The sequence below is a fragment of the Eumetopias jubatus genome, unplaced genomic scaffold (genome assembly GCF_037043125.1).
Source record: "Eumetopias jubatus isolate StellerSeaLion01/CBP00866 unplaced genomic scaffold, mEumJub1_p1.0 scaffold_14, whole genome shotgun sequence".
Taxonomy (NCBI): Eukaryota; Metazoa; Chordata; class Mammalia; order Carnivora; family Otariidae; genus Eumetopias; species Eumetopias jubatus.
This window is the reverse complement of record NW_028274820.1, coordinates 22,385,313-22,412,492: the sequence shown is the minus strand read 5'-3', so window position 1 is coordinate 22,412,492 and position 27,180 is coordinate 22,385,313. Positions and strand designations below refer to the sequence as shown.

Below are 27,180 nucleotides of genomic sequence, written 5' to 3'. Positions count from 1 at the left end.
GGGAGAGGGAGAAGCAGGCTCTCTGTTCAGCAGGGAACCCGATGTGGGGCTCAATCCCAGGACCCTGGGATCATGACCTGAGCTGAAGGGAGACGCTAACGACTGAGCCACCCAGGCGCCCCAATATTATTCATTCTTAAAAAAGAAAATCCTGTCATTTGTGAGAACATGGATAGATTGGGACGGCATTACGTGAAGTGAAATAAGCCAGACACAGAAAAATAAATACTGCATGACGTCACCTACCTGTGGATTCTAAAAGAGCCAAACACATAGAAGCAGAGAGCAGAATGGTAGTTGCCATGGCTGGGGGAGGGGAGAATGGTGAGGTGTTGGTCAAAGGCCACGAAGTTTCAGTTAGGCAAAATAAATAAGTTCTAGAGATCTAATGTAATAAGAAGATACTCTGGCAGAGCCACTGCTAGCCTATTTTTGGCCTCTGTAGAAAGTGGAAAGATACTCCCTCTGGATGGATGAAGCCCTATGGCCCCACAGCTTGGTAATCCATGGGTGTTTTCTCTTGGAAGACACAGTTCTGCACCAAAGCACAAGGCTTAGCAAGCACATCAGATTTCAGTCCCACTTGCCAGGAGGCTTTTTGTAGAGCTCAAATGCACGGTCATTCACAGAGGCTCTGTTCCCCAGTTTCCAGCCACTTGTCCTATGTCTTTGGATGACTGTTACTGACCCACCCTTATCGCTCTGGCTTTCTGGTTCCCAGATCCTGGAGTGCCTTAACAGTCTCACTTGGCCTGCTGGCCACTGACCCGCAAGCCATGACCTCAACATACCAAGAACTCATGAGTTACAGCTCCTTGTTCTGATCCCCTGTCACCCAGCCCTGACTTATGACAAGAGAAAAAATGCAGAGGCCAAAACATCCAATTATACAGGCTTATATTTATCCCAAGGAATAATGTCAGGAGAGAAGAAGCAGTTTATACCATCTTTTAACCAATCTAAGTACTAAGATCCCAGATTTCTCTCAAAGGTGAAAAGTCTATACTTCACATCATGTAAGTAAAACACTTGCTTTTCTGATTATCACACCTTCAGGAGGCTATTAACTTTGCTGGCAGCTCTTGAGCTACATGGAAATGTTGGAAGCAGGAAGGCAGCCAATTCCACCCATTGAGAGCACTAAAAACAGAGGACTGAGGGTCATCAACTTTATTTCTCTTCTGAGAACACTACCAAGAATTTAATGCATAACCTAAGAGCTAAAGTGCACAACTCATGGAACGTGTGAAAAGCCACATAAAATTTTTTTCTTCTGAGAGTCAAGAGGGGTTTAGACAGGAAAGGCCTGGCTATCGAAGGAGACTTCTTGCTTTTCTCACTCTGCAGTCACTATGGATAGGACCAGGCTTATAGGGAGACAGATACTCCTCCAGAAGATATTATGTCCTTCTAGGAGCTATATTATTATTTCCACATGACAGAGACAGACTAAGAGAGAAAGAGAGAGGCAGACAGGCAGAGGGAAGCAGGTAGGCAGAGACACTAAAACTAAATGGGAATGACATTGTAAAGTTTGGTAAAGACTCAGTCAAATGGTAAGATTTCTGCAGTTATCTACAAAGACTCAAATACAACCCTGTTAGAGAGCACTAAGACACTATTAAGACACACACTCCAAAATCCATGTCTAATGACCTGAAATAAGATCCCAGCCTCCTCCAAATAGGTAGCACAACACAAGAGTCTATGCCAGCTAAAAATGTGAGCTTTCCAACACTGATTTAGCTGGCATGCTTAGCATGAACTTCTCTAAGATCTGACCAACTAGTTACCACCAATTCAATTCTTTTTGCAATTCAATCACCTTTTTGTTAACGCACTCCTCAATTCTCTTATGTTCCCTGGACTTCACTCCAGTCCTTCCTGTGGCATATGTGGCAATAGTTTTCCCATGCTGCTGGTCACTGTGCTTCTGGTTTGCTCTCCCTATGTCTTTTATGTACTGCAGCTGTACCCCTGTTTTGGGTCTTCCTAGGCACAAAGGGGGTAGCACACAGACATTTTTTAAAGGGTTTTCTTACTAGTTAAGCAAGACTCTCATTTCACCTCATTGCAGATCTAGGGCAATGTGTCTACCAAACTGTAGAAGACCATCTTTGATTCACACTGTGAGACCCTATGATAAGGGGGACCAAGGCCCTTTTGGTATTTGAGCCATCAAGCACGCTGGATATTTAAGCCTTACAGAAAATAGTATGATCTTTGAGCTCCATTCTCTCTCTGAATCAAAAGGTAGGTAGTAGCAATTGAAAGGAGAATTCCATCAAAGTCTTTATTTGCCTGAGAAGTAATTAACAACTGATCTAACTGGGCCATCCTTCATTTGTATCTAAAAAGTCTTCCTTGGCCACCCTGCCTAAGCTAGAATTAAAAATGTTCTTACATCTTAAAAACAACAGTGTTCAGTTTAGACACTTCAAGGTTTATATTAGTGGGATTACATGCATGACACTGGTTTATAAATTGCAGCATAGCACACAAATGTGCTGATTAGGATGGTGAGTCTCATCTCATTGTGCTACGTTGGTAATTAACATCACCATGAGGCAGGCGGCGTATCTCAATGGCCAATGACTCTGCATCAGGTTGGTGGTCTTCCCTTCAGTACCACCCCTGCCATAATTGTTAGTGTGCTCAATGCCTACATGGATGGCCACACTTAGAGCCTTTCCTCCCAACTCTATGAGAAACTCAACACCAAATACCTTCTTTTCCGCTCCATTTCAGCAATACTTCAAATGACACACTAGACCTTTTGCTGGAATTGTTGCACTTGTGAAGGATTAGGTCCCCATATCCCAAATCTGACCAAGTACCCCTTTACTTCTTTGCTACCTTACCCCCACCTATGTATCCGTTATTCATTTATTCTACAAATATCTACTGCCCTTACAACCTCACTGAGCCCTCTGATTCCTTTACTTCTCATCAATCCCCATTCCTAGGGCCCTCCAGGCCTTCATTCCTTTCCCAACCAGGTCAGACCCATTGCGCATCACATCATCTGCACCCTGGACACTCTCTTGCCAACACCCTAGATTCCCTTGCTTCAGCCAAGGGGGATAGCTCAACCATAACTTCGTCTTCAAAGAGTGAAAGAAGGAGAATCAATGAGTGTTGTTTTACTCCATTTTACTAGTCTGCTAATTAATTTGGTGGTGCGGAATCACTTAACCAATTTACTTCTCACTCGTACACATTTCTAATCTTAATGACCCTCAGCCTTGGGATATCCAGCCTTGGGATATCTTTAGTTAATGTTTCAACACATCATGACACAGATACATATCATTTCATGATTTTTGTTTCGATTCAGTGTATTTCTGTGAGTTCTTGTTTGCACAGTAAAAAGTATAATCTCTGCTAGGTCGTGGTATTACAGAAGTTTGGAAAGCTTTAAGAGGATATCCCTCCACCACTGTGGTTGCTTAAGTGTGTGTGTGTTTACGTGCAGATACTTATGTTCATTAAGGTTAAAGGTTGAGGTCTGAATATAAGGGAATAAATTGTAAAATTAAAATTTCTATTACAATAACCACTTCCAGACCTCTCAGTGTATTAAGTGTAAGTGTGTGTACAAGGATTAAAATGTTCCTGCTACAAAGCTTTCTTTACCCTTTCATGTATTCCAAAAGAAATTAGCAAACATATTCTTCATTTCCACCACAATCTACGAAACCATAGTTTTACCGAGTGTTTTATCATCTTCCTATCTTTTGAACAATTCAATATTTTATTATTCACAGAACTTCTAAATTCTACAAGATTTTTTTTTACCTACAGTAGACTCTTCACTGCAATGAAGATTTTGCAAAAAAAAAAGTTTTAAAAAAGTATGCATTCATAAATAACTGAATTTTTAGTTTTTCCCAAACAAATGGCATTTCAAAACACTTAAATTATCAGGCAGTGTGTATTAAATGCTTGGCACTACCCACTCACTCATTAGTCTAAATGAAAAAATTAAAAATAGGTTTAAAAGCATGCTATTCCTTAACAAAAATGTTAACTTTTAAAAAATAGTTTAATGGATGTGTTTCCAAATACTTGTGAAGAAGAGCACAATGGTAACTCCTGCATTAACAAAAAGAAAGAAAATTGGCAGTCAAGCTTTTATTTTCTTCTTTGTGAATCTCCAGCTACCCATTTCACACACTCACGTCGTAACTTCTAAGCAGAAAAACACAGAGGAGGCTGTGGTCCAATTTCATGAGGATATGTTAAGGTTGAGAAAGCCCATGCAATTATTAGGATCAAGAGAAAAGCAAATTAATGAAGCCTCAAATCCAATGTGTTAACAGCAGAGTAGAAACCAGCAGTTGGTGTTTTTAATATTTAGCACCAAAGAGACACTAATTCTTTAATGAAATGACTGTCCACAACAGACAACAAAACAAAGAGGCAACCCACAGAATGGGAGAAGATATTTGCAAATTACACTACAGATAAAGGGCTGGTATCCAAGATCTATAAAACACTTTTCAAACTTAACACCCAAAAAACAAATAATCAAGTCAAAAAATGGGCAGAAGATATGAAAAGACACTTCTCTGAAGAAGACATACAAATGGCTAACAGACACATGAAAAAATGTTCATCATCATTAGCCATCAGGGAAATTCAAATCAAAACCACATTGAGATACCACCTTACACCAGTTAGAATGGCAAAAATGGACAGGGAAAGAAACAACAAATGTTGGAGAGGTTGTGGAGAAAGGGGAACACCCTCTTACACCAATGCAAGTTGGTACAGCCATTTTGGAAAACAGTGTGGAGGCACCTCAAAAATTTAAAACTAGAGCTACCCTATGACCCAGCAATTGCACTACTGGGTATTTATCCCAAAGACACAGATGTAGTGAAAAGAAGGGCCATATGCACCCCAACGTTCATAGCAGCAATGTCTGCAATAGCCAAACTGTGGAAAGAGCCGAAATGCCCTTCAACAGACGAATGGATAAAGATGTGGTCCATATATACAATGGAATATTACTCAGCCATCAGAAAGGATGAATACCCAACTTTTACATCAACATGGATGGGACTGGAGGAGGTTATGCTAAGTGAAATAAGTCAAGCAGAGAAAGTCAATTATCATATGGTTTCACTTATTTGTGGAACATAAGGAATAGTATGGAGGACATTAGGAGAAGGAAGGGAAAGATGAAGGGGGGGGAATTGGAGGGGGAGATGAACCATGAGAGACTATGGACTCCGAGAAACAAACAGGGTTCTAGAGGGGAGGGAGGGGGGACTGGTTAGCCTGGTGATGGGTATTAAGGAGGGCATGTACTGCACGGAGCACTGGGTGTTATACGAAAACAATGGATCGTGGATCACCACATCAAAAACTAATGATGTATTGTATGGTGACTAACATAACATAATAAAATTAAAAAAAAAAAAGAAATGACTGTCCACCTTAAGCACTATAATGCTAGGTCAGAGTCACACAGTCTTTACTCCACCCATGCTCTATTCTGACTCAACAATGTGATCCTTCCATGATGTGTATATTTATTTATTTATTTTACAAGAACTTCTTCTGTAAACTTTCTTGACCAACACTGACTTGGCATCAACTCATCAGTTAATTAACTGTTAACAGATTCTCCTAGATATGACTGCTACACAGATATTTTATCTTCCTGTTAATTAGTAATTATGCACTGGCAAGAAAAACAGTGTTTCTTTCCAATTATCCCAGAACTCAGTGATTATTTAAACTTGGCTAATTAGCATTAGAGGGCTGTACATCTTCTGGGCAAATTGTGTTTGATAATCCCTATTAAAATATACATGGTGGTTGTTGACTTGTAACAAGAAAAAAAAAGTGGCAGTTCAAAGGGTATTAGATACAGCACGAGGCAAATGGGGGCCCATTAAAATTTCCCCAACTGCTCTAATGAGAATGCCAAGGGTCATTTCTGCCTAGTTTACCATCTGTTTGGTTTCTGGCATGTGTCTCTGGTGTGAAGGGAGTGTCCTAAAGCCCATTTGGCTTATCACAGCATAATCTGGGAGTCTGAAGCAATTTCAGTCGCTTATAAAGTAGTACGTTAACATCAGAAGCTTACACATGTGGGATGAAAAACTTTTAAGGGTAAAAATGATGCCACATTAATGAAAAGTGTCCTAACTTTTTAAAAACAATCAGGCAATGGTTAATGAGAAACTTTTAGAAATACTGTAGATGAACTCTAATATCTGCTCTATACGCAGCCAAAGATTATGAAGGTTGAAAATAGCTACTTAAAAAAATCAAGAAAAATAGCTACTTTTTAGGCTCCATCACCTGGCACACATTAAAAAATTAGATTTGCATTAGGACAGGCAATGGCTTCCTTAGCCAGGACACAGAAAACAATAACCATAAAAGAAAAAATGCAAATTCATCAAAATTTAAAACTTCTACACATCATAAGATATCATAAGTTGGACAATAGATTCACAAAACATATATCTAATAATGGACTAGTACCCAGTATATATTAAAACTTCTATATAACTCAATAATAAGAAGACAATTCAACTTTTTAAAGTGGGTGTAGTTTTGAACAGATATTTGACAAAAGTAGCCAATAAGCACATGAAAAAGTGTTCAACAGGGGATGGCTCAGTCGGGTGAGCGTCCAGCTCTTGAATTCGGCTCAGATCCTAATCTCATGGGTCGTGGGATCGAGCCTTGCTTTGGACTCTGCACTCAGTGGGGAGTCTGCTTAAAGATTCTCTCCCTCTGCCCCTCCCCCCACTTGTATGCACACTCTCTTTCAAATAAATAAATAAATCTTTAAAAAAAAAGTGCTCAACATCATTAGTCAGCTGGAGAATGCAAATTAAAACCACAGTGAGATACCACCATATTCCCACCAAAATGGCTAAAATTAAAAACACTGACAACACCAAGTGTAGATGAAGATGCAGAACAACTACAACTCTTATAATCTTATAATGTTCCACAACTTTTATACTCAGAGTATAAAAAGTACAACCATTTTGGGAAAGGGTCTAGCAGCTTCTTATAAAACAAGACCCAGCGATTTCACTGCTAAGTATTTACCCAGTAAAAATGAAAACAGGAGCACCTGGGTGGCTCAGTCTGTTAAGCACCCGACTCTTGATCTCAGCTCAGGTCTTGATCTCAGGGTCATGAGTTCAAGCCCGGCAAAACAAACAAAACAAAAACATATATTCACAAAAAGACTTAGATGACTATGTACATATAGCAGCTCTATGCATAATAACCAAAACCAAGAAACAACCCAGGTGTCCAAAGGAATACTATTCAGCAATAAAAAGGAACGAAGTACTGATACACACAACATGCAAAAATCTGAAAAATATTATGCTGAGTGAAAGAAGCTTATACAAAAGGGTACATATTCCATGACTGCATTTATACAAAGTTCCAGAATAGGCAAAACTAATCTATGGTGGAATAAAATAAAAATTGGCTGCTTTTGGAGGAAGTGAGAGCTGATGGAGGAGAGGCATGAGGGAACTTTCTGCGGTGAAGGTAATGTTCTATATTTTCATTACGGCTTGAGTTACACAGGTTTATACATTTATCAAATCTAACCTTATATATCCCTAAGAATTGTGCATTTCATTGCATACAAACTCTACCTAGCTAGTGGGGGCTCACTGTAAAATTCTTTCAACTTTGATGGCTGCTTGAAATTCTTCATAATAAAATGTTTAAAAAAAATAGATGGAGATAGTTCAGTCAAATCCCTACTACATCATATTTAAAAATAACATCAGTTCATTAGATGAGTACCTACACATAATATAAAATCATGTAAATATCACTGTGATAGCATTTCTTTCGCCAACTCATTTGGTCCCATCAGGCTTGCACATGGGGGAGCAGGTACCACTGCTTTTGTGTTTGATTTTATGCTTCCACATGTGTGCTTATCTGTTATGTTCTTTTTTTTTAATTTTTTATTGTTATGTTAATCACCATACATCATTAGTTTTTGATGTAGTGTTCCATGATTCACTGTTTGTGCATAACACCCAGTGCTCCACGCAGAATGTGCCCTCTTTAATACCCATCACCAGGCTAACCCATCCCCCCAACCCCCTCCCCTCTAGAATCCTCAGTTTGCTTTTCAGAGTCCATCGTCTCTCATGGTTCGTCTCCCCCTCCGATTTATTCCCCTTCATTCTTCCCCTCCTGCTATCTTCTTCTTCTTCTTCTTTTTTTTCTTAACATATATTGCATTATTTGTTTCAGAAGTACTGATCTGTGATTCAACAGTCTTGCACAATTCACAGCACTCACCATAGCACATACCCTCCCAAATGTCTGTCACCCAGCCACCCCATCCCTCCCACCCCCCACCACTATCTGGTATGTTCTTATATGTGCATTTATCTAGGGTGTGCCCCGAAATCTGTTTATTTCATTTGAACCTCTTATTAACCTAATATAATTTCATGAATTGCTATATAAACTGATAAAAAATAAACACTTCTAAGAGATTTATTGTTTATATACACACTAACTTGAATGTTTTGGACGGACTTGATAAAAAGAACCTAAAGAGGGTGGCTCAGTCACCCTCAGTCATTTGGCTCAGGTCATGATCCCTAGGATCAAGACCCGCATCGGTCTCCCTGCTCAGTGGGGAGCCTGCTTCTCCCTCTCCATCTGCCCCACCCCCCACCCATGCTGTCTCTCTCTCTCTCAAATAAATAAATATAATTAAAATAAATACAATAAAAAAAAAAGAACCTAAGAGGCGTTGTTTTCAAACTATGGTTGAAAAGGTACCTGTAAAAGAGTGCAAAAAAAAAAAAAAAAAACCATAGAATATCTAGAATGCTGCACTCAGAATTCTTCACAAGTCTATTTATATTCTTGCTCCATTTTAAAGAAACTAAAACTGGAAATATGGTTTATGTGGGGGGAAAAAGTAGTGGAATTCCAATCAGTGGACCCATATTAAACAATAGTCCTTCACTGATATCTGAAAACTTGTAAATTTATTGCCTGACCATCCTATTTAATATCAAAACCTACACAAGTACTCCTAGTACCCTCTCCCTAGCCTGGACCCTACCCATAGGATGGACTGCCTTTTAAAACACTATATTGTTTAGGGGCGCCTGGGTGGCTCAGTCGTTAAGCATCTGCCTTTGGCTCAGGTCATGATCCCAGGGTCCTGGGATCGAGCATCACATAGAGCACTGCATTGAGCCCCGCATCGAGCCCCACATCAAGCCCCACATCGGGCTCCCTGCTCAGCGGGAAGCCTGCTTCTCCCTCTCCCACTCCCCCTGCTTGTGTTCCCTCTCTCACTATGTCTCTCTCTGTTAAATAAATAAATAAAATCTTAGGGCGCCTGGGTGGCTCAATCATTAGGCGTCTACCTCCAGCTCAGGTCGTGATCCCGGGGTCCTGGGATCGAGACCCACATAGGGCTCCCTGCTCAGCGGGAAGCCTGCTTCTCCCTCTCCCACTCCCCCTGCTTGTGTTCCTTCTCTTGCTGTGTCTCTGTCAAATAAACAAAATCTTTTAAAAAATATATAAATATTTAAATAAATAAAATCTTAAAAAAACCAAACACTATATTGTTTAATCATTCATAGAACATAAAACAATAAACATGTCTAACCAATTTCTTTCAACTGACTCAATACCAGTACTGATCATGTCAAATAAGGTTTCTATAGTTTCTTCAGTAGGTGAGTGTGGGTGTGTCTTTGGAGAAGCAAAGTAAGTAACCAAACTATGTGCGAGTGTATGTATGTGTGTGTGTGTGCACATAGTTATTTCAATTGTACCATAACTAGTTTCTCATGCCATTATCACTCAAAAATATCACTTTAATGGCAGCATTTTATTTTTTAAAAACTTCTTTATTTGAGCATAGTTGACACACAATACTACATTAGTTTCAGGGTACAACATAGTGATTCATCTTCTCTATGGGTTATACTATGATTCACCACAGGTGTTGCTACCATCTGTCACCATACACACCATTACAATATTATCGACTATATTCCTATGTTGTGCCTTTTATCCCTGTAACTTATTCATTCCCTAAATGGAAGACTGTATCTCCTATTCCCTTTCACCCATTTTGCCCTTCTCTCCATCCCCATTCCTTCTGGCAAGTTTGGTCTCTGTACTTACAGGTCTGATTCTGCTCTTTGTTTAATTATCTTTTTTGTTTTTTAGATTACACATCTGAGTGAAAACATACGGTATTTGTCTTTCTCAGTCCAACTTATTTCACTTAGCATAACACCCTCTAGGTCTATCCATGTTGTCACAAATGGCAAAATCTCATCCTTTCTTAAGGTTGCATAATAGTCCTGTGTGTGTTTGTGTGTGTGTTGCATCTTTTTTATCTATTCATGGATACTTGGGTTGCTTCTATATCCTGACTGTTGTAAATAATGCAATGTCAGCATATTATTCCTTCCTATTAATACTCTAGCTTATTTCATCATTACCTTTTATTGACATTTAGATTATGTTCAAGTTTTTCCTAACATAAATAGTGCCCTGGTAAACAGTCACATGCATCAACTTTTGTCTGCATTTCTGGGTTTGTTTACATTTCTAATAGAGTCCCAAAAGTAAAAGAACTGTGTCAAAATATGTGAAAATTTTACTGCTTTGTTTACATATTGCCAAATTGTTTTCTAGATAACTAAACTAATACATACTCACATCAATAAATACCAATTTTCCAGCACTGATGCCAGAATTAAGTACACATGATTTTAGGCATCATTGCCAGTTTTAAAAAATGATTCTTTAATTGAAAAAAATTTTAAATCTCGTAATTGTTGGGGTCCCTGGGTGGCTCAGTAGGTTGAGTGTCTGACTCTTGGTTTAGGCTCAGGTCATGATCTTAGGATGCGGTGATGGAGCCCCGTGAGATTCTCTCTCTCTGTCCCTCTGCCCCTCCCACTCATGCTCTCTCTCTCTCTCTCTCTAATAAATAAGTCTTTTTAAAAAAATCCTCATAATATTAGCAGTGAGTTGAATATTTTCCTCATATTTATTGGACATTTGTCTTTCTTCTTTTGTAAATGATTTTTTTACTAGTTTTCTGTTAGGGTATTAGGATGTTGGTTATTTTCTTTTGGTTGAAAAAAGGCTAACAGCCCCTTCACAACTAGGGCAAAATGTTTGTTCATCATTTTAATTTTTTAAAATTAGCATTTTTATTACACAAGGAGTTCTTCACTGCCAGAAGATTAGAAAACAGAGAAGAAACATTTACATGTTCTAAGATTAAACCATCCTTACAGTCCAGGGATTCAAAAAATCAATGTAGTCAGGATGGACTCTTCTTCGTATCACTTCAACTACTGATCTTAAAAAATGGAAGAAAATAGCAAGTGTTGTTAAGGATGTAGATAAATTGGGAGCTCCCATATTGCTGCTGGGACTATAAAATGGCGCAGCTGCTAGAGAAAACAATTTGGCAGTGCCTCAAAAAATTAAACAAAATTACCACCGGATCCAGTAATTCCACTCCTAGATATAAACCCAAGAGAATTTAAAATATACGTTCATACAAGAAACTTGTACACTAATGTTCATAGGAGCATTATTTGTAATAGCCAATATGGAAACATCAGCGGAGGAATGGAAAAATACAACATAGACTATCCAAACAATGGGCAATTATTCAGCCATAAATAAGAACGAAGCACTGCAGGGGCGCCTGGGTGGCTCAGTCGGTTAAGCGTCTGCCTTCGGCTCCGGTCATGATCTCGGGGTCCTGGGCTCGAGCCCTGCATCGGGCTCCCTGCTCGGCGGGGAGCCTGCTTCTCTCTCTGCCTGTCACTCCCCCTGCTTGTGCTCTCTCTCTCTCTCTGTCAAATAAATAAAATCTAAAAAAAAAAAAAAAAATGAAGTACTGCATTCTTCATTATGCTTCAATATGGATGAAACTTGAAAACATGTCCAGTAAAAGAAGCCAGTCATAAAGGCCACTTACTATATGATTTCATTTGTATAAAATGTCTAGAATAGGTAAATACACAGAGGCAGAAAGTAGATTAGTGGTTGCCAGGTGATGGAGGAGAGGGATGTAGGACCGACCACACTTAATAGGCACAGGGTTCTTTCTGCAGGGATGGAAATGTTTTCAGATTAATTAGTGGTGATGGTTGCAGGACACTAAGCATACTAAGAATCACTGGGCTGTGCACTTTAAAACGGTAGGTTTTATATTATGTGAACTAGATCTCAAAAGAAAAGTATATTAAAGATTCCAAGAAGTACTCTTTAATTTTGTTTAACCAGCCCACTCCAAGCTTTTCTATACTGCAATACACTTCTGCCATGTATTTTGCTATTAACGCATCATAAGACACTAATGACTGCAAGATGCAGTGTGGGGAAAAGGTGCTATTAGCGCAATATTTTAAAATTCACTCTGAGATGGGTCTGATATCATCTCTTTGTTAAAAAGGGGACAAGAAGAAAGAAAGAGAGAAAAGGGAGGGGAAAGTCTAGGGGCTGGAAAGATAAACTTTGTCAACCTCATAATGATTCCGGAGCAGCTCATTTGTCCCATTCTCTAGAAACAGAGAGCCAAACCCCAACGGAGTTCTCCGTTTATTAGTAACAGATTTCTCTCCATTTTTGTTATTAGCGTTGGAAATGGTATTGGATTACACAGACTAAAAATCTGGTTACAAAAGAATCTCTCATAATGCAAATAACTAATTATTTCAAAAAAGAAAACCATGAAGGATAAACAAAACATCTTCCCAGAGCATGATCTCTGATAGCTCCATTTATTTCACTTTTAACTTGCTGTTTACTAGAGTTCATGTGGAGAGGCACTATTCTGAAGAAGAACCAGAAATAACATAATTAACTAGATAATAGCAACAACATGGTTCCAATGTCTGAAAACATGTAGAAGGAAAAGCAGGAGGGAAGCTCAGTCTGAACTTTTACCAAAATACTAACAATTTTGCTATTCTGTTTTCCAAAACGGCAACTCCCACACTAGCAAGTATCTTTCCATTCAGGCATTTCAGAGTCCCCAAAACAGTAATTTAGTTGTGTGCTTGCCTCTGAGAGCATCGTCTATTAGGCGACATGCAAAGCTCAGCATCAGAGGGCTGAATGCAAACCACACAATAAAGACAAGAGTGGAAACAGAACCGGCATTTGGTGAAGGGCCTCTACTGGACTCCTACAGCTGTTTTCAAATTCATATGCTGCCTCCAGAACTATTTTCTAGGTGATGCCAAGGATTTACTTTCACTAATTCTAAAAAAAATACTTCAGAGATTATTATCAGAACTATTTCTAGAAAGTAATAACATGATACAATTATTTTAAGTTGTTCTTAGATTTAACTGCCAAGAAAGAAGCAGCCAACTTTAACCAAGAGTATTTATAAATCAATTACTGTGAACATGGAACATAAACTCATTTATCATTATCTAAATACCCAAAAGAAGGACTGGAAAACGTCAAGACTAAGCCATATTACAAGCAAAATGACTGCCAGATCAGAGTCAGAATTCAAAGTTTATTCCCTTAAACACATACTTTGATCCTTTCTCCTGTTAAAATGGACAGTCTGGCATACTATGGAAAGTGTCACTCTTCTAGATAACAGTATCTCTTACCAGCAAAGAGCCACGATTCCTAAGTGGTTTGTAAAAGTATTATTTAAGAAAGAGAGTAAAATATTTCCTGACTCTGTCTTTATCCAGTAAAGGATAAGACCTCATTTACAGAAACTTATTTTCCAGAATTACTTTTTAAAACTTTGACATGAGAAAGTACCCCCACATAAAAACCTATTGCTCTGTCCTTGTTTGTTCAGTGCTGTTTGGGGGCTAAATATCTTCTTTAATAAGGTTACTTTTGCCAGACAGAAGAGTCTCTTCACAATCTGTTCACACTGACAGACAAAATTGTAACAAAATAATCTCAAAACATCATAACTTATATAGCATAGTGGCAACTTCCATTAGAATTCGTTCTAAGAATGTGACTTTCCTGACATTCATATTCATGAACAACCAGTTCCCTGTGATTCTGAGCACATGAACTTGAGCAGGAATAAGGAAGAGAAAGAGCCAGAAGAACTCCCTTGCCTTAGGGAGACATTTTTAAAGGACCTACAAGGGTTTCAGGGCACATGTCTTATCAGGGCTGAATTCCAAAATCTAGAATCTGTGCAGTGTCCAGAGACAACTGACAAGGTAAAGTATGAAGGACTTATGAAATGGACAAATCTTATGTAGAATGTGGTTTTTTAGCTGAAAGGAAAGAAATAAGTTACTTACTGACCTTTTAACAAACATCTACCTTTTTCAATTACTTAAAAACTTACAGTAGAAAGGCACTGAAATTGATGCAGGGGGTTACACATATATACCAGGAAACCTTCCTTAATCATCTCACTCAATGTAATCTTAGAATGTGTTCCCAAGAAATTATAGAGTCATCATTTTTGAAAGATCTAAGAGATAAAATAAGAACTTCACTATCATGTATCATTAGGACATTGACCTGCCCTAAGATGGGAGGCTGGAGTGGACAATCTCCTGAACGTCTTCCTATCTCTTGATTCTAAAGAAGTCACTTCATCAGTCTCTCTCATATCTAAAGGCATGGGTGCCTGTCACCTCCAGGAAAAAAAGGAACAAAGTGGTAGGCAGGGTAATAAATTTCCCCAGAATCTCTGATGATAAAATTTATATATTTTTGCATAGTTTTAAATATAATGTATAGATAGGTAGATTTATATGTACATATATAGATTCAGAAATATCCTCAAAGTTAAAGACAGTAATATTCACTCTCTTGTCCATACCAGGACACTTGTGCACATACATGCATTTACTGATGTCAGCTCTAGTAGTGAAGTACCCCACAAATATTCAAAGATTTGTACTGGTTTATTCATTCAATAAATATTTATTGAGCACTTATTATGTGCCATAAGAGTGAAGAGGACTAGAACATTTCTTGTCCTCAAAGAGGTATAAAGGTTTTAAACACGTAAATTCAATAGATTGTTAGAGATGGCTCGTGGAGGTCAGGGCAGAGACTGAAGTATGGAGGAGGGAATAGAGAGTTCCACGGAGGTAGGAACCACGGAGGAGCAGGGAAGAAGGTCATAAAGGCTCAACAGAGGAGGTGAGTCAGGCAAAGGCCCTGAGAGGTGGTGGGATGTCTGCCCAGCAGAGAGAACCAGAAGAAAACCCAAGCACTATAGACAAAGGCATGAAGTTTAATGCAGCTGGGATTTTGGAACTGTGTGTTGGTTATGACTGGTGCACAGGTGTATGTGTATGTGTGGTGGGAATGTATGTGCCTATAAAGGTATGGAAGGAAGAGTTGGGAGCCCTATAGGCTGGGCTATAGCAGAGAGGGCCTTCTTTTAGTCAAGGTTCTTCTGGTTGTAATAGAAACCAACTCAAAGGGCTTGGGCTGTAAGGGGAACTTAAGGAGAGACTATAGAGCCGAGTTTTAATTATGACTTTGCAACTCCCTATGTGTGATCTTCGGCAAGCTACTTACCCTCTCTGTGCCTCAGGTTCTTTATCTATAAAAATGAGGATAATTAGTAGGATTTTGTTAGGATCAAAAGAGTTAATACCTGCAACACACCTGCCGCATAGCAAGTGCTTGATAAATGTTAGCTATTTTTATTATTGTTTCTTAGAACCCAAGAATATCCCAGCCTGATGGGAAGAAAGCCCAAAATAAGAGCCTGGAAAGCTTTGGCACCTCAGGCAACATTCTGTCTGTCTCCCCTTCTCTTCTCCCTGCACAACATTCCTCTGAGCCCTTGTGGATGATGGCTGCCCAGAGCTCCCAAATGTTTATACTTGCCTTGATTAGCACATGAAGAGTTGGACTGGGGCTGGTGAGTCTTGATTCCAAATTCCTGTACTGGTAAATCTGATTGACTCAGCTTGGTTTGGGTATCTCACTTGTGGTTTACATGGGGCCAAAGAGTTAGGGTAAAATCATGCCACAGTGGCCTATCTCCCTTGAATGGCAGGAAGGAGGGCAGTGGAGTAATTCATCTTGATTTTTAGATTAAATCATTTTCAGGTCTAAGCCACAGAACAGACGCCACAATTTGATCTTCAGAGGTTTTAGAGCAGCTGGTAAGTATTGAAGGGCGTTGGTTTTCCCAATTGCTTTGCATTCTCCTTAAACTTTTTCTTTCCCAATTTGCACAACTCTAACTCCTTTTAAGAATCTGGGAACTGTCAACCTTCCATCTACCAAACAAAATGTGGTATAGCCAAACAATGGAATATTATTTAGCTGTAAAAAAGAATGAAATACTGGTATCTGCTGCAACATGGATGAACCTTGAAAACATGATGCTATGGTGCCTGAGTGGCTCAGTTGGTTAAGCAACTGCCTTCGGCTCAGGTCATGATCCTGGAGTCCCAGGATCGAGTCCCACATCAGGCTCCCTGCTCAGCAGGGAGTCTGCTTCTCCCTCTGACCCTCCCCCCTCTCATGTGCTCTCTCTCTCTCTCTCTCTCATTCTCTCTCTCAAATAAATAAATAAAATCTTAAAAATAAAGAAAAGAAAACATGATGCTAAGTAAAAGAAGCCAGACACAGAAGGCCATGTATTGTATGATTCTATTTACATGAAATGTCTAAAATGGGCAAATGCATAGAGACAGAAAGTAGATCAGTTGTTGTCAGCAGATTGTTAGAGATGGCTCATGGAGGTCAGGGCAGAGACTGAAGTATGGAGGAGGGAATAGAGAGTTCCATGGAGGTGGGCACAAGGATTGGGGCGTGACTGCTAGACGGGGATGGAGTTTCTTTTGGAGGTGATGAAATATTCTGAAATCAGATGGTGTTGGTTGTACAACCTTGTGAATATATTGGAAACCACTGAAATGTATACTTAAAATAGTAAATTTTATGGTATGTGAATTATATTTCAAAAAAAAGTATCTGAGAACTGGATATGATGTCAGAACACCGGTTTTACTCATCACCCTTACACCATCTGATGTAATAGCCACTACTTGCCCTTCCTAAGCCTTGCTTCCTTACCTATACTTTGTGGCAGGGGCTAAGCCAGGCTCTACTAAGGGTCCATTTCAGCTCTAAATTCTATGGTAAGAAACTGCATGTGTTGCTTGCCATCCAAATTAAAGTCAAATTTCCTCTTTCAAACATTCTGCCGCTGAAACTATCTTCTATTTCTATTTGCTGTTTCAGAGATAGAATTCTCACTTCTTTCTGAGTTTTTAAATAATACCTATTTTAAAAGGGGCATCTGGGTGACCCAGTTGGTTAAATGTCCAACTCTTGGTTTTAGCTCAGGTCATGATCTCAGGGTTGTGAGACTGAGCCCTACATCAGGCTCCATGCTCAGTGGGGAGTCTTACTGAGATTCTGTCTCTCCCTCTCCCTTTGCCCCTCCCCCTGCTCTTGCTCTCTCTCTCTCTTTCTCTAAAATAAATAAAATCTTTAAAACTAAATAAATAATACCTATTTTAAGCACATATACTAGGCACTTAAAGAGAGAACTCATTTAATCCACTCAACAATTTTGTGAACGAGGCGCCTCTCATTTTACAAATGCAGACATAGAGGCTTAGGGAAAGAAAGAATGTGGCCCAAGTTAGGAAGAAGCAGTGGCAGGGGAGTGTGAACCTGAGCTGCCTAGCTCTGGAGGTCATGTGACGAACCCCTGCACTGAGCTGTCTTTTTCCCCTAACTCCTCCACTTGGCCCAAAGCTCAGGCCACTCAACATTTGCTTCAGCAATTTGTTGACTAATTCAACAACTTTATATTCATCATGTCCACTATTCTAGTAAATGATTCTTTTTAGTTATTTAGAAATTGGGAAATAATCCCTGAATTCCTTAGTCATATATCAAATACAAACTACATTATACTATTTCTTAATGAAGGTAATGCTGGCATATGCAAATGGAATTGAGACCAAATTAATGAGTTAAGACCAAACTTAGGTTAATACCCAGTAAATAGGAAAAATTAATGGCAATTTCAACTCTTGTCAGCTATTCTCCTGGTACCATTGACTACAGCAATTTGTTTAATTAACCTAAAGTCTTCTTGTTAACTATAGATCATTTACCATATCCAATAAAAGGTCATGCCTTCAAAATCCCTGAATATGTTTAAAATTCCTCAAGCGTGTTACAAAGCATTTCTTTGTAAAGACAGACAAAATAAATTTAACAAGATCATTCTGAGTAATTTAGCCTAATTTAGGCCAGTAAATAAATAGCATTACTATAGAGAACCCTATTTAATGAAGTTCCTAGTGGCTGTCCCCTCTTTATATTTTTTTAAAGCCTAAATATATGTATGTATAACATATGTGTGTGTCTCAAAGGCACAAGGATAGGACACCTAAGATTGAACTGTATTTAATGCCCAGGAATCTACATTCCTAGTGACAACTAGTAAAATTGTAGAAGTTGTAAAAGGTTCTACTTAGTTTCAATGTGAATGATAACCAAAATTTAGCTTAAACAAAGCTTGTATTTTTATTTTTAATGACAATAAAACAAAGTAGTGACAAAAATTTGCATCATGGCAATGAAACATTAACATACAATCAAAATCTACTGGTAAAGTATGCATTTTTATTAACTAGTGACCAACACAAAGTTTACTAAAATTTTAAACCTTAAAACACTTAAATAATGTGTTTTATAAATATATCCCTATTCATCTAAAGTTAGAGTGTCAGATTACAGTGGAAAAACAAATCAGATTATTAAGTTAAAAATTCTACCATGTTTTAAAAATAATATTGAAAATATTAAATTCTTAGGTTAGTTGCTTAATGTTCATTAAAAACATGAAAGAAAAAATCTTGGATCTATTCACCGTATTTTCTCCCCAAACTTGGATTTCATCAAATCTTGCCATTTTAGGAATTTTGTAATTTAACAAACGATTGGATCCAGAATGCCTCATTATTATAGGAAAAGGAAAGGAAACATATAGAAAATTACAAAAGTTTACATGAAAAACTGTTAAAATGGCTCATGTATTAGCTGAGCACAATGATCTAGTAATGGCAAAGCACAAACATTTAATTTATGCAAGGTCTAACAATTTGAAGTGTGGCTGCTACTCGTCAGACCTGCAAACCCAGTTCTCCAGTTTTAGAGCTAGAATACCAAAAACTGAGTAAAATGCTTTTAGAGCCAGAATACTGAGTAATATAATAACTCAATATAATATTGAGTAAAATGCATCTCAGCCTCTGGAAAAGGAATAATTTTGTATGAAAGGCTATTCAAATAGCCTTTCATTGAGCAACCACAAAGAGCCTTGAAGATTTACATGATTGAGCTGGAATTCAATGCCAAAGACAAGAGGAAGCATTTTTTTTTTCTTCTGGGATGCACAAAGAGATATCCATAATTAAACATCACTCTTCCCTAGGGCAGCATGTTTTCTTATATTGACAAGCAAAATGAGGTATTTCAAATCACGCATTGTTGGCATATAGTCAGCTTTTGCATTGCTATTGTTTTAATGTATTTCTGGCTATTAGGCATTTGTCTATTTTTGGTCAGTGAGGCATGCATTTTAAAGAATTCTGGTTTTGCATAATAGGCTGTAGTTATGTTAGTGGAATTACACTTATACAACAGTATCTTAAGAATAATTACAGTCTTATTTTGGCTGGTCACACACACATTTTATATTTAAAAGGGAGCAGGCTATAACTTTCATGTAATTAGTACAATTAAAATTAACTATAAAAGGAAAAAACTTTCAAAAGTCCTTTTTAGACTCAACTTGATGTTTTACTTTGTCTTATTTAACACAGTTAGTTAAATATATCCCACCCTAATCCTGTGCTATGTTGGGAAAATGCCAAACAAACCAAGTTTGCTTAACATTCCATCAATTAAGTCAGAGCCTAATGATAGATTACGTATTCAATAACTCTTTTGTTCTAGATCAAAGAATGCCACATTTTTTCAGCCTGATCCTACTGTAATACTAAACTACCAAAAAGCAGCAATTCTTTTTACAATTTACCTTCTGTAAGAGTTTCCTCTTTTCTTATCTGCACCCTACTCAGATCTTCATTTTCTTAAATTGTAAAGAATATATTAAACTTAAGTCAAATACCAAAAATTAATGTGCTTTTGTTTTCTAAGGTGACCATTTATCTAAACTATCTCCTACTCTCTATTCAAAAACATCACTTCCAAAGATTAACTCTGTTTAATAATATTGAAGTGTATAATTAAATTTTTTAAAGGAATTTACCACTATCATATAAATCCATGTAAACTTATGTGGCTATTACTGGAACTTAACAAAAGATTCACTTATCCATCCATCCATGTAAAAATTATGTCCTATAAAAAGGCCGATGGTGGGAGGCCTGAGCTGTGGTTACGGAAGTCAAAAGACCATGGGCGGACTTCATGTTTTGAAGCCTCTTCAGACCATCAACCTCATGATACAGGGTTCATGGAGATGGGGAGACTAACTGCAATTTAAGCTAATCAAAAAACATTCTATTTCAAGTGAAACTGCCTTTCTATAGCTTTCAAAGTCACCAGAGAAAATGTCTAGAAGCCCAGGTGTCTCAAATAACTCCTAACAATTGGGCCACCTGGGTGGCTCAGTCGGTCAAGTCCCCAAGTCGAGGCTCCACACTGAGTGTGGAGTCGGCTTGAGATTCTCTCTCTCTTCCTCTCCCTCTGCCCCTCCCCCTGCTCTCTCTCTCTCTCTCTCTCTGAAATAAAATTAATTAAAAAAATAACTTCTAACAATTGCATTCCTAGTTTTTTGTTTGTCTTACCTAGCAAAAATCAGAGGCAATATGACACCTGCATTTTATGTGTCCTTTCAAAATGTGTTACAACATACTTATAAATGAGATTTAATGATTTTTCTCAGGGAAAGGCTCCATTGTGGCCGGTGACAGCTATTTCATTCAGCCAAGTCGTCTCGAATCATCTGGATCTACAAACCCCAGATTAATTCCTCCTAAAAACTGTTTTTTTGCCTCTCAAAGGAGGTATATACAACTCCTGGGCTAGGGAAAGCAGCTGCTTCAGTTATCAGGAAAATTATGGGATCCCTAGTTTTACTGAGTGTTTCCTATGTGTTAAAGGGCTTCATGTAAATAACCCCCTTTAATTCTCACGAACCTTATAAAGCAGGTGCCTTACCAACCCCTTTCACAGAAGAGGAAATCAAACTTACATCTCCACTCAACGCCACTTCCTTAGGAAAGCCTCTCCTACCTCCATGCCATTTCACTCCCAACCAGAGCTCATTTCTCTGGCATAACCTTTCAAGCACTCAGGACTTCTGAAAGCTTGCCTCTAAGCAAGATTTGCTATTATGTTATGTATGCGGTCAGTTAAATAATGTCTATCTCTCCCATTTAATGAATGTAGACCAGTGGTCCTCAAACTTTGGTGTGTACCCAAATCACCAGGACGGCTTCTTAGAAAGTGGTCACTGGGTCTCACCCCCAGCATATCTGACTCACTGAGTCTAGAGACAGGCTGGAACCCTGCAGTGACAGGTTCCAGGGGCTGCTGCTACCAGACCTGGACCAACCCAGTACAGCACTTCTCAGCCCTGCATGAACATTGCAACATCCCCATCCAGCAACCGAAATGACATTAAAAACAACCAATGCCCACACCCCACTCCTTGAGGTTTTGATTTAATTCTGCTAAGGGAGAACCCAGAACACCTTATCCCAAATACTGTATTCTTTCACGAAAAAAAATTGTTTATCTAAAAGCCAAATTTAACCAGATGGCCTTCACATTTTTATTTGTTAAATGTGGCAACCCTGCTTGTGAGTCCTGTTGTAACGTAATAGGTAGCACATCATATATATTATGTACGTCGATAGGAACGTAAGCTGACCTTTCACTGCTGCAGAGCAAAAAAAGGATGGGGCTAAATAAGCAGAATTTTTAGACCTAAGAATATTTTTTTCTTGAGGATTAGAACTTAGAAGTAGTTACTAACACATTGTAAAAGCTTATCGGAGATCTTTTAAAAATAGGGCAAATTCTCAATGTCAAATAATTTAAAGTGATGATTAAATGACTTCCAGGTTCCGTGAAGCCCCGAGGCTGTGAGTCTCGTATTGGGCCAGCAGGGTGACAATGGGGCATCAGCAGGACTGCTCTGACATCAATCAATGAGTCACCTGGACACAGCTATTGCTAGGACTTGGTGCAGAGGAGGTGTCCTATTATTTATCAAAAGTAGGTAAAAATTATCTATTTAATAATAGCCCAGAAAAGATAAAACGCTGAACACATGGCTGACTCTAATAAGGCAATTCTATCTTTTTCATATCAATGTAGGGAGTCTTGTGCAGTTTTCCAATTTCAAAGTAAGATCAGTGATTTCATGTCTTATATAAACGGAGATATTAAATTTGCATTTTTGATGCTGAAAAGGGACTATTTAATTCCAGCTTGGCATGTTTACCGCATAATGGGTAAACCAGGGATTTCAAAATTGAGAATCCTCTGGGCTCAGTAACAATCATGTAGCCTTCTGCTTCCCCATTTAAGTAACCTGCCAAGTCTCTGATTCAAGGACAAGGACTCCATGTAAGGGCATTAAATATTAAAACACATTCTTTCATGAATACTCATAGAATTCAATCATTTTAACAATCATTACTACCTTCCACTTTGTGCAAGGCTTCCTTGCCAAACCTAACGTGACATTTTTCACCTAATCCAGGATCGTAAGAACTGTTTATAAAAACAGCTTGTTGAGGGGCACCTGGCTGGCTCAGTCAGCACAGCATGCAACTCTTGATCTCAGGGTCATGAGTTCGAGCCCCACATTGGAGGTAGAGTTCATTTAAAAATAATAATACTTTAAAAAAACAGGTTATGGAATAATTGCATGGGCATCGGAGTAAATTCCAATTCCAGCAACCTAAATGACAGAACATAGAAATCTACCTGATTCCCCAAGACCAAGTATAATAGCGTCAATAGACAGAGAGGGATAGAAAGATTGTCACACCAAGCTTGTGGTTGGCTGTACATTCACATGACTTATTTCAATTCACCTAATTTCAAGCAAACAACACAAAAAACACTTCAGATTAGTTTCTCTGAAGTCATCAATGTCTGATCCTTTTAAAACAGATGTTTCAAAAAACAAGACCTGTAATTGTTTAAACATTGACAATTACTGATTTCTAATGTCAGGATAGCTTACCAAATCCAAAAGCATTAGAACCTCCAATGCTCTGTGAAGCCTGAACACTTGTAGATGTGTATAGTCCTGTCACCAGCAAGCCGTCAAAGAAGGTGCTTGTTGAAATTGTCACTGAAATGCAGGAAGGGAAAAAGAAAAGAAACCTCAATCAATACAATCAGAATACTGAGATACATTTCTGAAGAGTTAAACACTGTCAAAACAGTTTTACTCATTATTAAAAAACTATTTTTATACTATTGGTAGTTAGTATTTTCTTTATATTAGGAATTGCAGAGGAGCAGAAAGAAGCTCAGAACTCCAGTAGCTGTAATTGCTGGTCCTAAATTTAGTACATTAGATCTATCTTCCTGCATTCATTTCCACGTTCCCCAGCTATATGCAAAATCATCTGAAAATAATGTAGTATTGAATAGCTAGCTTCCCCACCTCCATCACCACCCCTGAAGGCAGTCAAAGGCATTGCTGGAGTTTTGGCATTGCGATTAAACACTTTTTTTTTTAAAGTATTCCATACTGTGGGAAACAATCTTACATCGGCTGGAAGAAGAACAGTAAGTTGCACTGTATTTCTAATTGTGCGTCTACATTTCATAGATGAATCCCCTGAAGTTTTTCAACAAAAGCAGACTAATTTGCATGAAGACAGTTAGTCTTTTTCCTTCTGAGAACAAAGAAGGAAGACCACTGCATGCCTTAAGTTCCAGAACAAAGTCTGCAAGAGGAGTCCAAATGATTTCATAACCAGAAAATCAGGATGTTCCTGGGAAAAAAGGGTCAAATACAATGTATCTGTATGCCACTCAGGTTTGGCTTCTTACAATTTTGTCTTGCTCACCACCCTAAAATAATGATTATAATTTCCACCTTGACATAATATTTTCTCCTGCATTGGTTTTATAAGATTAAGATGATGCCATTTGTAGGAAGCAGCCAGGAAGAGGTAGTATTATTTTGGTAGTGCACAGTACAAGACTGTCATCATGCTCGGTGGCAGTTAGGAGAATGGCCAGAGTCACATTAACTTCAATGAGAATGTTTAAATTAAACTCCAGGGAATCCAGTGAATAGAGCTAAAGGGTCTGAAGCGTCCATATTATAAAGCATAAAACAAGACTCGTAGATCAACAGAACAGCCTGACATCATGCTACCCCCACAAAAGCATTGGATATTGGAGTAAATCACCTCCACATTCTTTAATAATAGCTAATATCTTGACTGCTAGCACGTAAACCACTCAGCTGGGCACTGAGCTAAGTAGTTAATATGTATTATCTCATTATCAAAACGTTTCTATAAAAGGGGTACTATTATTACTCCCAGGATACAAATGAGGAATTTGTGGCACAGAGCAGTTTAGAACCTTGTTCAGGACCATCTGATATCATCTAACATGTTTGATGCTGATTACCCAGCATCTCTCTTGTTTTCTCTCTGCCTGCACACCACCCCCTCCCCAACTCCGAATGCCACAGAAGCCAAGTGACATGACCAAACCCTTGTTTAATACACTATTTTCCAGATTATTCACATGCATGAGGAGTATTTGAAGAAAAGGAAAGTAAAAGCTGCAGGACTCAGTGTCACTGTTATTAGAGAGGAAGAGGGTTGAGGGTGGCCAAGAGGTGACTCCTACGGCATGGTGGATGGAGCCCTAGCCTGGGTAAGGGATGGGATCCGGGCACCAGGTACTTATCTGCTACTATCTGTTCTTGAGCAAAACCACTTCATCTCTTAGAGTCTCAATCTCCTCATTTATAGAATCACACCCTAATCATCAGCCCCCTGTTTTGCCGACTCCAGGTTCCCACAGTCAGCTCTACTGCTGCCTCCACCCTTTGGTTCAGTGAGTTATCTTGGCCAAGGTAAGAAGTGCTTAAACAGCTTCTGTGTCCCCATCCAGTGGGGTTTAGAATTAAGTTGCTTTCTATTAAATTAACTATACTAGCCTCTGGACTCTAAGGAAGTGTCTTAGGCTGTCCTTCCCAGCAAATCAGACCCAACCTGCAGTTCTCACTGTGGACCCATGGGACCCTGCTTTTACCCACTTCCTCTCAATCCACTCCACTCTAGTCCAGTAGGACAGCAGCAATTCTGCATTAAATGCACAAATATAGCCCCTGTGGACTCCTCTCCGTTCCTTTATGCTTCTACTATGGTTACTATTCCCAAGAAACCAAAAAAATACAAGTTTTATGAGTTAGGGAGTGAGGCAAACCTGAATCTCAATCTCACCTCTCTACCTCTGATCAGTGTGTGACCTTGGCTCAGATTCCTCATTTACAAAAAGAATGATACTATCCAATTCACTGTAAGAGTGAAAAGAAATATATCTACAATCTATCAGTGTATCTATCTCTTTAACAAACAATCATGCATATAGTAACTCATCAGTGAAACCTCCCTTTCCCTGCCCTTTTTCAGAGCTTGAAGCCCTGCCTTGCTCTTCCCTTCTGGAGACCTGGAGCCCTTCACAGCCTTCCTCACATCCGCTAAAGACACAGCCAATCACTGGACTGCCCACATCTGAGTCCTGCTGCCTGCTCCAATGGTCCATCTACCCTCCCCGTGCACTACTACATTTCCACCAACAGTCTACATCAAGTCTCAGCTGTGACCTTAGCAGGCTCAAGATAAGTGGCATCCCCAGCTTGTTATTAATATGCCTTCTCTTCCAAAAGATATTGCTGAAACAGCAAGGTCTAGTGAAAACATCCCAGGAATAAGAGGATTGAAATTTATTACCAACAATAATGTGCAATGTCAGATGGGGTGAGCTATTCTCCCTGCTTGGTCCTATTCCTAGTTGTAGTGAGATGAATACCGATTGTTTGGTAACCTCATGGCTAGGTGGACATATCATTTCTAAACATTGAGTGTCTTAGAAAACAGAATTGAATTACTGCAAAAAACACTTCTTACCCTTAGAGTCTCTTGGCTTTAAAATGCCATCCATAAACTGACTATTCCCAAATTTCTGTCTCCTGTCCAGGTCTCTACATACCCCTCTCTCTCTCTCTCTCTCTCTCTCTCTCTCTCTCTCTATATATATATATATATATATATATACACTCCAGATATATATCAAGATGCTGTTCAACAACCCCACTTGGATGTTGAAGATATGTCTCAACCTCAACATGACCAAAACTGAATGCCTACCCCGTCCCTCAAAACTGCTTCTCCTACAGCCGTCACCAAATCAGTTGCTGGTAGCACCGTCTGTCCTGATGAGTCAGCTTTGGAATCACCTTCTCCCATATGCTGCATCTAGTCCATCAGTAAATTCTATTGGTCCTGCCTTCAGAACATCCCCAGAATCTGACCACGACTACGCTGGTCTAAGCTACCTTCATTTCTCACATGGATTATTGCATTAGACCTCAATCTGGTCTTCCTGGTTCTACCCTCCTCTCTCTAGAGTCTATTCTCAGTATAAGAGTCAGAGGAATTCTTTAGAAGATCCATTGGATCATGTCACTCCTCGGCTTACAGCTTCCCTGCTAAGTCAACGTCAAAGTCTTTACAGTGGCCTCCAGAGTCCTACATGACCTGCCTCCATTCCCTCTTTCCTCATCTCCTTCCACTCTCCTCCTGGCTCATCCCACTCCAGGCACACTAGCCTCCTTGTTGTTGCTCAGACATGCCCAGTCTTTGCACCCGGCGCCTTCCTCTGCCTTGGACTCTCCTCCTTCAGATTGTCAGGTAATTATCACCTTCTAGCCTATTATAATCATACATTTCCTCACAATGGTTTTTGTTTATTATGTTTACTGTCATTCTCATTCTTCAGAATGTGAACTCCATCAAGGCAGATATCCTAAGTGTTTTGTTCAGTAGTACACCTCAAGCATCTGGAACAATTCCTGACACTTTTGGGTGTTCAATAAATATTTATTGGAATATGTATTAATGAATAACTCATTCATAC

General features: G+C 38.9%; 1 protein-coding gene across 5 annotated transcripts in view; it reads right to left on the bottom strand.

Moving 5' to 3' along the window:
- The window catches only part of RELN (reelin), a 494,784-nt gene that overhangs the window by 400,412 nt on the left and 67,192 nt on the right, over nucleotides 1-27,180 (bottom strand). For all 5 annotated transcript variants that reach the window (XM_028118604.2, XM_028118612.2, XM_088018691.1 and 2 more), the window contains exon 2: nucleotides 23,249-23,359. In XM_028118604.2, coding sequence (XP_027974405.2) covers nucleotides 23,249-23,359 — 111 coding nt within the window. The remainder of the gene's footprint in view (nucleotides 1-23,248; nucleotides 23,360-27,180) is intronic.